The 11,922-nt window shown below is 44.7% G+C and overlaps 1 protein-coding gene and 1 non-coding gene across 2 annotated transcripts in view; one reads left to right on the top strand and one right to left on the bottom strand.

The window, feature by feature from the left end:
* The window catches only part of AGBL5 (AGBL carboxypeptidase 5), a gene marked incomplete in the record, with an annotated part of 108,837 nt that overhangs the window by 74,547 nt on the left and 22,368 nt on the right, over nucleotides 1–11,922 (bottom strand). Inside the window, 3 exon segments of the mRNA XM_073625053.1 lie at nucleotides 2,476–2,656; nucleotides 7,415–7,581; nucleotides 10,230–10,401. Coding sequence (XP_073481154.1) covers nucleotides 2,476–2,656; nucleotides 7,415–7,581; nucleotides 10,230–10,401 — 520 coding nt within the window.
* Nucleotides 8,836–8,908, top strand: TRNAK-CUU (transfer RNA lysine (anticodon CUU)). The gene has a single exon. It is a non-coding gene; the product is annotated as a tRNA-Lys (tRNA).

Below are 11,922 nucleotides of genomic sequence, written 5' to 3'. Positions count from 1 at the left end.
ATCGCTGCATCAACAAATGATGTGTGGTGCAGGGATCTCCCCTGCCGCGCTATTATATGTTGACGGGGAACGCTGAGGAGACTCGCTTTTCCCCCGGCAGAATACACTGATCAGAGATTCAGTCACTGCTGAAAGTGCTGATCGAATTCTGTTTTTTTCCCAACAGGACAGTGTGACAAAAGACAGTCATTAGACCGGCTTCTGTTGAACAAAACAGCAGTATACATGTATCAAAAGAAGGTTAGTTCTTGTTGGGCGGACTGATTTTCAGTCTGTGAATACCCTGCTGAAAGTGTTACTAAACTCAGGACCCTGCATTCACTATATCTGATCACCCACAGTACACAGGACATGGAAATGCAATTATTTTAGTAAATAGTTTTAGTAAATAGTTTTAGTAAAACTGCTAAATACCTTTTCTCATCAGCAGTATATAGCAGTCTTGTGACTTCTATCAGTGTCTGGTTAAAGCTTGTAGGAGGAGTTTTCATTCTTCTCTGACTGTCCTATGAGGCTGCAGGACCCCTGACCCTCTGTCTGGACAGTGCTGATATGCTGATCAAATGCACCCTCCCAAGGGAAAAAAAAAGCTCTAGCAATACACACCAAACTGAGCATGTGTCATGTGACCCCCAAAGGCTCAGTCTTATGAGAAGATGGATTGGGGACAGTGGAAGGGGATGATCAGAGGAGACAGGATAAAACAGCTTTTTTACACAATGCAGATCAACCCCTTAGGTTCTACAATGGAGTAGAACAAGCATGCTTTACTGGATATACAGACTGATTTTACTGTTGTGGGTTTAGTAACATTTAAAGTGTTACTAAACTCACAACAGTAAAATTAATATGTATATGCAGCATAGCATGCTTGTTATACTCAGTGTGGAACTTGAGGGGTTAATCCTCCGCATTGTGTAAAAAGGCTGTTTTATCCTGTATGCACAGACTCTTCCCTCCTGTACTGTCTATCTGGGGAAGGCCAGTTAACACAGGCAGGGTAGCCAACATGCACATGCTCAGTTATGTCTTTTATGCTGGAGAGAACTGTTACTTGCTCTCAGAGATAGCCAGGTCACATGATATTGACATCACACATGTGGGCGTGTACAGGCTGAGGTGGAAATCTCCTCCCACCTGAACTCTCAGCACTGGAGAAACTGTGCAGTTTTTCACTGACCGTGGTATACAGATCAGCTAAAAAAGGTATATAGTGACAATATTTTAATGTAAAAAGAAGATTTATAAGCTGTGGGCACTGTGGGGGGGCAGATGAACCATTTTCATATTACTGTTTTTAGTAAAAACTTTAAGGTTTTGCTAAAGCAGTGCTAGGCACAGAAGTGCAAAGCTATTATTTTTCATGGAAAACCCAAGATATGAAGCTAGATTAATATTTTTAGATGGTCTCTAAATGGGAGAAAATCTTCGCTTCATGTCCAAATTCAAGACATCTTAACCACTTCCTGCCCGGCCTATAGCAGAATGACAGCAGGACGGGGTGGTTCAGTTATCCTGACTGGGCGTCATATGGTGTCCAGCAGAATAACAGGTGCCGCGCACCCGGGGGGGGGGCGTTGCGCGCATCGCGTCATTTGGTGGTGCGGTGTGTCAGTCTTGGTAAAGAGCGTCCAGCGGAGGCTCTTTACCACGTGATCAGCCGTGTCCAATCACCACTGATCACGATGTAAACAGGAAAAGCCACTGATCGGCTTTTCCTCACTCGCGTCCGATCGGCGGCTCTCCTGACAGGGGGAGTCCCCCCCGCGGATGCCAACATTGGACCACCAGGGAAGCCCCCAACATGTGGATGGCCAGGTATGTACCCCATGGCCATCCACATATACAAAAATATGCCAATCAGTGCCCACAAATGGGCACTGACTGGCAACATTATGCAGCAGATCCGACAAGTGATGCCCAGTAATGCCACCCAGTGTTCATCAGTGCCACCTCAGTGCCCATCAATGACCATTAGTGCCCATCAGTGCCGCCTATGAGTGCCCATCATCAGTGCCTCATGCACACAGGACATTTTTCTTTCCTCCACTGGATGCCTTTGCTCCAGGGAAGTAAAAAGCAGCATAAAAAAAAAAAAAAAAAAAAAACCACACACCTAAAGCTGTGTTTTGCACACGATTTTAGGCGCACTTAGTGCTTGGGCATTCATGCATTCCATTGGCTGGAAAATGTATTTATTCTCGCCATGGAGATGAATGAATGGACGCTCAAGCGCTAAAGGTCAGGCAGTTTTCACAGCAAAATACTGCTTCTCCTGATCATGCTGTCACAGGGGTTTTTTTTTTTTTCTACCACTAAATGCCTATGTGTGCAAAGACACATAGGCCAACGTAGAGGAGCATTTGGAGGCTGGAAAAAAAAAAAAAAGAAGTCAAGCGTGTGAGGCCTTAAACCTGACTGTGGATTTTACACAGTTCTATTGTTTCTAAATAGAAGGTCTGCTTCCAGACTCACCCTCTTCCCAGTATAGCGGTATGGACGTGGATTGGAGCGATCTGGGAAGAGCTTGTCCAGCCGGGGCTCCCGTTCTTCCATCATCCCATGACTTGAGCTGATGGTCAGCAGGTCCACACGGAGGCCGTCCAGCGAGTGGCAGAGCAGCTCACGGTGATAATAAATGGAGTCTGGGGAACTACTGGAAAGAGCAGCAAGGAAACAGTCAGTTGGTGTATGATGAGACCACAGTGCAAACCAGAAGATGTCAAAAGGATTTTGCAGAAATTCTATTATAAATTATACATTAACCCCTTCATGCCGACCATCCGCAAATAAGCAGCCTCACTGGACTGGGTCCTTTTCTGTGGGGTCATATATTTGCGTATCTCCCTTTGTGCTGGGAGCGCACTGCACAGACCGGGTCCCATTCTAATGATCAGGACCCGGAACGTCTAATTCAGGGTCGCCTGATCGCTGTGGTAGCCTCTGATTGGCTATCACAGTGGTCAGTCACAGTAAAGCCCATCCCTGTGTTTTCGGTCTCTTTGAATGGACGAGACAGATACATTGCATCTTTCTATGTCATTGCAGAGATCGAAAGAAAAAAAAAAAAAAATAATAATAATAATAATAATAATAATAATAATAATAATAATAATAATAAAATAAATAAGGAAGGTTTGATCATGGTCAGTGTGTTTTAGGCTGGATAAAAGAGAAGATAAAATAGCAAAATGGGCACTATTGTTCTGGGCTGTACTATGGGTAAAATATACATATGTGGTATCGCTGTGATGGTCAGGAGTAGGAGAATTAATTTTGGGTTGTTGTTTGGTGGTAGGTTATGGTAGTAACAAGAAATATACAGTTACATTTAATAACTTTTTTTTTTAAACACTATTTTGGGCCAGTTTTCCTTAAATAATAGAAAGAAAAAGTTTTTAAAAAATCAGGAGATATCCATTACCATTTACCACCAAATGAAAGCCCAATTTGTCCTGAAAAATAAAAAATGTATAAATCACCTGGATGCACAAAGTAGTTGTGATGATATGTACAGGTTTATTTAAAAAGTTGCAAAATTGGGCTTCGTCATTAAGATTTGTTTTACTCTTAGGCGCAAAGGGGCTAAGAAAAAAATAAAATAAATAGGTGACATTAAAGTCATGATTCTTTTGTATTTGTGGTTTTAAAAATATATATAAATATATCTCCTCTTGCGCTTACTTTTTAAAGTGTCCACTGACCATGCTGACACACTCCCCGTTTCTATGTGTTCCCCTTATGCCCCGCTGGACCCATGCAGTCCCATAGGGTTCCCCTCTAAGCATGTGCTCCAACTGTACGTACAATGCTCTGAGCATCACACATATAGGTAGCGCAAGGAGGCGAGGCTTGACTTTTGATCTTTGTATCCCCCGATCTTCTGTGTGTGCTGCACTCAGAATGTTGAAACATTTTAGTACAGAGCAGGAGTGCGCAAGTACAGGGGACACCAATGGAATTCCATAGGTCCCGGGAGAACATATAAAAAACAGGGAGTGTGCCAGCACAGCTGGAGGACACTTTCAAAAGTAAACACAGTAAATGCATGCAAGTTCTATTAAATGAAAAAAATAAATAAAATTAAAAAAAAAGACACTTGAAGTAATATATAAAATTTCAACAGAAGTCATTTTCTAATTTTAGGTTAGTCATTCCTTTGCAAAATATTACAGATATCCCCTGCAATATCCTTAAGGCTGGGTTCACACTATTGCGAATTAGATGCGAGATTGTCGCATCCAATTTGCAATAGCAGGAGATTGCAACTTGCTCTCAATGGAGCCAGTTCACATATCTCCGCTGCGGCTCTGGTGTGAATTTGCATCTTTCGGTCTGTTTCAGGTCTGAATTCAGCCAAAAATTTGGGCTGAAAAAGGTGAACAGGGACGCACCGGACCCCTGCTTTGAGCCGCATGCGAACATAGTGTGAACTAGGGTTGTCCCGATACCACTTTTTTAGGACCGAGTACAAGTACCGATACTTTTATTTTTAATGTAACGTGACAGTGTTTTAGTTTTGTTTTTTAACCGGTTCAATACCGGGCATTTTCACCCCCTTCCTTCCCAGACCAATTTTTAGTTTTCAGCGCTGTCGCATTTTAAACGAAAATTGCCTGGTCGTGCGACGTTGTACCCAAACAAAATTGACGTCCTTTTTTCCTCCACAAATAGAGCTTTCCTTTGGTGGTATTTGATCACCTCTGCGGTTTTTATTTTTTGCGCTATAAACAAAAGAAGAGCGACTATTTTGAAAAAAACACAATGCTTTTTACTATAATAAATATCCCAATTTAAAAAAAAAAAAAAAAAAAAAGTTTTCCTCAGTTTCGGCCGATACGTATTCTTCTACATATTTTTGGTAAAAAAAAAAAAAAAAAATCGCAATAAGCGTATATTGATTGGTTTGCGCAAAAGTTATAGCGTCTATAAAATACGGGATAGATTTATGGCATTTTTTTTTTTTTAATTATTTATTTATTTATTTTTACTAGTAATAGCGGCGATCGCAATTTTTTTTTCGTGACTGCGACATTATGGCGGACACATCGGACACTTTTGACACATTTTTGGGACCATTCACATTTATACAGCGATCAATGCTAAAAAATTGCATTGATTACTGTGTAAATGTGACGGGCAGTGAAGGGGTTAACCACTAGAGGGCGGGGAGGGGTTAAATGTGTTTCCTAGGGAATGCTTCTAACTGTAGGGGGAGGGGACGCACAAGGGGAGGAGACCGATCAGTGTTCCTCCGTTCTGGGAACACAGATCGCTCTCCTCTGAGCTGACAGGACGTGGATCTCTGTGTTTACACACAGAGATCCACGGTCCGGCCCGGTTAACGGGACATCGCGGCCGCCGGGCACACGCACTGGGTCCCGAGCAACGCGGCGGGCGCGCGCCCCCTAGGCGGCCGGGAACCCGAGGCCGTCATATGACGTCCACACAGGATGGGAGATCCCATCTGTGGACGTCATATGTCTATAGGCGGGTAGGGAAGTGGTTAACAATGCTTTCTTTTTTTTTTTTTTTTTTTTTTAGGGGGGGGAGGGGGTGGACGGTGTCTGTGTGTTTTTTTTATTAAAATTTTTATTATTTTTTATAATAACTTTTTTTTTTATTATTTATTGCAATACTTTGTGTGTTTTTTTTAATCAGCCCTGTTGGAGGGCTTTCATGAGAGCCCCCCAACAGGGCTGATTAAAACCCCTGATATCTCCCCTTGAGACAGAAAAAGAGACCGAGGATAGAGATTCCCCAGTCCCTTTCTCTGCAGCCTCAGCTGCACTGAAAATGAATGGAGAGAAGACAGCGGCTCCTCTCCATTCATAAACTGAGACATCGTAATCACAGGAGGTTACAATGTTCAGTTATGTGAATGGACAGTCAGCTGACAGAAAAGGAAGGAGGAGGACATGGAGAGGTACAGCAGAACGGAGGGGGACAGCAGAACCGAGGGGGACACGGAGGGGGCATGGAGGATGCGGTGACAGTCAACGGTGATTGTGTGTGGGAGAGTTACAAGCACCGATCACCGCTGTATAGATTTCACTAAAGCAGCTAAAAGCTGCTGGGGGAGAAGCTTGTAACTCCCCCACGCGCCGATCACTGCTGACTGTCCAGGTATCGGGTGAAGCATCGGGAGCATTTGCCCGAGTACAAGTACTTGGGCAAATGCTCGGTATCGGTGCCGATACCAATAGTATCGGTATCGGGACAACCCTAGTGTGAACCCAGCCTTAATCACTTCAATACAGGGCACTTACACCCCCTTCCTGCCCAGGCCAATTTTCAGCTTTCAGTGCTGTCGCACTTTGAATGACAATTGCGCGGTCATCTATCACTGTACCCAATCATTGGGTTTGTTCCCACAAATAGAGCTTTCATTTGGTGGTATTTGATCACCTCTGCTAAACAAATAAAAAAAAAAAAAAAAAGACTAAAAATTTTGAAGAAAATAAAAAACTTTTGCTTTTATTTCTGTTATAAAATTTTGTAAAAAAGTAAGTTTTCTCTTTCACTGATGGGCACTGATAAGGCGGCACCGATGAGGTGGCACCAATATGCAGCACTGATGGGCATTGATGGGCACTCACGGGTGGCACTGGTGGGCACTGAAAGGCTGCAAAGATGGGTTCTTATGGGTGACACTGATGGGCATTGATACGCGGCACTGATATGAGGCACTGATAGGCATCCCTGGTGGCACTGGCAGTGGTAGGCATTGTGAGTGGGAACTGATTGGCAACTGCCTGGGCACAAATTAGTATTTCCCTGGGGGTCATACCTGGTGGTCCAATGTGGATGGCCATCCTGGTGGTCCTGGGTGGGATCCGAGGGGGGGCTGTGCTGATAAACATTCAGCACAGACCCCCCCCCCGTCAGGAGAGCAGCCGATCGGCTCTCCTCTACTCGCATCTGTCAGACGCAAGTGAGGAAAAGCCGATCACCGGCTCTTCCTATTTACATCGTGATCAGTCGTGATTGGACACGGCTGATCATGTGGTAAAGAGTCTCCGTTAGAGACTCTTTACCTAGATCGGGGATGCGGTGTGTCAGACTGATGGCTGCCAGCAATGATCAGATGTTGGTTTTCCAGCATGCCCGTTTCACAGAAGCTGGCCATTTGGCCGGGTTCTGTTGAGCCGGCCAATTTTCAGCCTGTGTGTACCAGTCTTAAAGTTGACCTACTCTATCAAAAAGTTTTGTCTTTAGATACACATCAACCCAACATAATCAATCAACAAATGGGCTGCCATTGATAACCATCTTCTGAAAAAGCTTCCTATGGTTTCAATATCCTCCAAGTCACTGACTTACAAGTACTTACAGTAGTGGTATCAGTATTCCTGATCCACATAATGGTTTCAAACCAATGACTCGCTCAAACAGCTAAGCTTGGGAGACGTACCTTCCAGGAGACATCAGTCTGCAGTCACTGAATCGGTCATCCAGGCCAGCCAACATCTCCTGGCTCTCCTCGTATGAAAACGGGAAACAGAAAGCAAAGTATGTTGTGGCTCCACGGCAATCCAGAAAACGATGTGCAAAGGACAAGATGAACTGGTTGTCCACCATCTGAGGAAAGAACCAAAGTTCTCAGATAGAGGTTTTAAATTATAGTGATATTAAACACCCAGTTTATACCAGCATTTACAACAGCTGATTTAATCACTTACTGAACATGCAGATTCTTTACCTTTTACTCCTCATCTATATACCTGTCTGAACTAGCGCCATGATCAGTGCTCTAGATTTCCTCTTTCAGGCTGGCTCATTTCTCTTCCAGCATTCTATGGAGCCAACCTTGCATGTAGGGACTAGAATTGTGACTTCCTACACTGTGTGCATCCATAGAAACACTCAGCACTATAGTCTTGGATGGCAAGGCACTCCCCTGCACCTTTCTCCCCCTCTCTAAAACGAACAATGGCTAGAGACCGCATTGTCCACCGTTAATACTTTCCTGTGAAAACAGAAGTTCAGGAAAGTAGCACCAAAAGCACAGAAAGCTGTAAGTGCTGGGATATGAATTGTAACAAATAGTTTCCTATGGAATGTTTATTTCATTGAGCTCAATGTGTTGAATTAAAAAAATGCAGAGGATTTAATACTACTTTGCAAGAGGCTTGATTCCCAAAACTACTCACCCATGAACTGATCATCTGATCACATTGTACAGCAAGAACCATCATGGTAATAAAATTACTACTAAAAGGTCAGCAGTTATGCTGATAATTTGTGTAGAGTACGGAATATATTTACCAAACGTTTAGGTAGGCATATTAATAAAGCTGTTAGGACTAGTTTACACTTGTGTTTGAGGGCAGTAAAAACACATGCTTTTCTTCATGGCCACAGCAGGAATTAAAACCCCTGTGTCTTGTCCTCTTGTACCTCTAATTCAATAAGACAGCAGCGCAACCACATGCAATGCACACAGTTGCGGCGCAGTATTTAGGAGGTCAAAACAGACAGTGAGAAGGCAACATAATCACCTTCTTATCACCTATCAAATGCAATCCAAGATCTTCCTCACCAAACATTTTCTGCTTTTGACTTTTCCTGGTGCGTGTGTTTTAAGTTACAGGGATTGTTTTTTTAGTACCTCTCTGCAAAACGTGCACACATTTAACCATGTCTTAGCCTTAAAAAAAAAAAAAAAAAAATGCTGCAAGTAATAAACACCCGGATATCAATCTGAAATCCACTCAGCTCCTAACTTCCTGTTGAAGTTAAAGTGGTTGTAAAAAGGTAGTACGTATGTATATTTATTTATTTTTTATTTATTATCAGTTGGCAGTAAGAGGCCACGAAAGAGGAAGCATCGTAGCCCGGCTAGCTCAGTCGGTAGAGCATGAGACTCTTAATCTCAGGGTCGTGGGTTCGAGCCCCACGTTGGGCGTATGGCATCGCAATGTTTTGGCCCAGTCAGTGGCATTTGACAAACTTGGTAGAACTCAGTATCTCCAGAACTCATGTATACACACAGTATCTCACAAAAGTGAGTACACCCCCTTACATTTTTGTTAATATTTTATTGTAACTTTTCATGTGACAACACTGAAGAAATGACACTTTGCTACAATGTAAAGTAGTGAGTGTACAGCTTGTATAACAGTGTAAATTTGCTGTCCCATCAAAATAACACAACACACAGCCATTAGTGTCTAAACCACTGGCAACAAAAGTGAGTACACCCCTAAGTGAAAATGGTATAGGTATAGGTATATATATATATATATATATATATATATATATATATATATATATATATATATATATATATATATATATATATATATATATATATATATATATATATATATACACATACATACACACACACACACACACACACACACATCCAAACAAATCATCTCTACTATACTTACCTGCTCTGTGCAATAGAATTGAGTGGCCCTGAACCGCCTCTTCTCAGGGTCCCCCCCCCCCCCCCCTCTCCCCAGTGGCCCCACGGGAAGCCGCTTCCCATGGGAGCACTAATGCGTGCTCGCTCCTGAGCCACACTGCTACACCCATTGACACAGACAGCGGGACTGGGCCCTGCCCCCGTGATCCCTCGCCACTGGCTTTAATTGACAGCAGGGGGAGCAAATGGCTACCAGTGCCCCAGCTAAACCAGTGAGACAAGGAACTGGGGGGGAAAGAAGAGCTGGAGACCTGCACAGCACTGGATCGAATGAAGGGGTCAGAGAAGTAAAAGAGGGGGTGAGGGGAGATACTGATGCTTAAAATTTTTTTTACCTTAATTCAAGGAATACATTAAGGTAGAAAATGTTTAGGTTTTAGAACCACTTTAACAATGATGCAGTAAAATTCCCACCAACATTGCCCTGTCCTCCCTCCCCTCTCTGTCCCTTCCTGCATGTACACATTGATTTCTTTCTAGGCAAAACAATGCAGCTACCTCGACTCTCAAGAGCCTTCCACACAGTTGGCAGGTAACAGAGTCTTGGGAGATGTAGTTTTGTGGGCTGTGCATATGTTAAAAGAAACTGACCCCCCAGCAGTTTACCTGCAAGAAGTTTTACAAGTCTGTTGATGTCACAGGGAGTAATAAAAACATTTTTTGGGTAGAGAAATAACATAAAAGATGCCTAGACAAATTCTTTAACCTACATCAGCTGATAAAAGCTCATCAGAGGGGATTGTGACACACGATTGAACAGAGATTGTCTGGGCAAGTAACTTGAGCTGTGTACCTGGAAGGTGGGTCTGTCACGGACACGTTCCCAGCGTGATTTAATAGGGACAGTGCGGACGAATGGTGCCATGCCTTGTGCATACAGCTTACTCTGCTTGTTCATGTTCATGATATTAATCTTAATAAGCTTTCCCGGAGCTCCTCCACGTACACTGAAATAGAACCATGACCTGCCAGAAAACAAAAGATGTTAGAGAGACCATTCCATACATCTCCTACACAGAGAATCAGGCATAAAAGGGACTGCTCAACACAGAACGACACACATGACAGCAACCACTAGAAAGAAATAGACACGCACACACAGGCATGACAAACCCAGGCATTACAGAGACACACATAAATGCCACCCCACACAAACATGACCGAGACACACACACAGGCATGACAAACCCAGGGCCTTGCTCAAACAGAAAACAGACATGACAAAGACCTCCCTATAAAGAAAGACACAGGCACGTGAGAGAGAGAGAGAGAAAGAGCGCGGGAAAGAAAGAGCGCAAGAGAGAGAGCGGGAGAGAAAGAGAGCACGAGAGCGCGGGAAAGAAAGAGCGCAAGAGAGAGAGCGGGAGAGAAAGAGCGCACGAGAGAGCGGGAGAGAAAGAGAGCACGAGAGAGCGGGAGAGAAAGAGAGCACGAGAGAGCGGGAGAGAAAGAGAGCACGAGAGAGCGGGAGAGAAAGAGAGCACGAGAGAGCGGGAGAGAAAGAGAGCACGAGAGAGCGGGAGAGAAAGAGAGCACGAGAGAGCGGGAGAGAAAGAGAGCACGAGAGAGCGGGAGAGAAAGAGCGCACGAGAGAGCGGGAGAGAAAGAGCGCACGAGAGAGCGGGAGAGAAAGAGCGCACGAGAGAGCGGGAGAGAAAGAGCGCACGAGAGAGCGGGAGAGAAAGAGAGCACGAGAGAGCGGGAGAGAAAGAGAGCACGAGAGAGCGGGAGAGAAAGAGAGCACGAGAGAGCGGGAGAGAAAGAGAGCACGAGAGAGCGGGAGAGAAAGAGAGCACGAGAGAGCGGGAGAGAAAGAGCGCACGAGAGAGCGGGAGAGAAAGAGAGCACGAGAGAGCGGGAGAGAAAGAGAGCACGAGAGAGCGGGAGAGAAAGAGAGCACGAGAGAGCGGGAGAGAAAGAGAGCACGAGAGAGCGGGAGAGAAAGAGAGCACGAGAGAGCGGGAGAGAAAGAGAGCACGAGAGAGCGGGAGAGAAAGAGAGCACGAGAGAGCGGGAGAGAAAGAGAGCACGAGAGAGCGGGAGAGAAAGAGAGCACGAGAGAGCGGGAGAGAAAGAGAGCACGAGAGAGCGGGAGAGAAAGAGAGCACGAGAGAGCGGGAGAGAAAGAGAGCACGAGAGAGCGGGAGAGAAAGAGAGCACGAGAGAGCGGGAGAGAAAGAGAGCACGAGAGAGCGGGAGAGAAAGAGAGCACGAGAGAGCGGGAGAGAAAGAGAGCACGAGAGAGCGGGAGAGAAAGAGAGCACGAGAGAGCGGGAGAGAAAGAGAGCACGAGAGAGCGGGAGAGAAAGAGAGCACGAGAGAGCGGGAGAGAAAGAGAGCACGAGAGAGCGGGAGAGAAAGAGAGCACGAGAGAGCGGGAGAGAAAGAGAGCACGAGAGAGCGGGAGAGAGAAAGCGCTAGCTAGAATGTGTGCTCATGTTATGCATTTTCCTAATGAGAGCTAAGAAAACAGAAGCATTATATAT

Source organism: Aquarana catesbeiana, linkage group LG04 (genome assembly GCF_042186555.1).
Source record: "Aquarana catesbeiana isolate 2022-GZ linkage group LG04, ASM4218655v1, whole genome shotgun sequence".
NCBI lineage: Eukaryota > Metazoa > Chordata > Amphibia > Anura > Ranidae > Aquarana > Aquarana catesbeiana.
The sequence above is the reverse complement of the archived record's forward strand: the minus strand, read 5'-3'. Positions and strand labels throughout refer to the sequence as shown.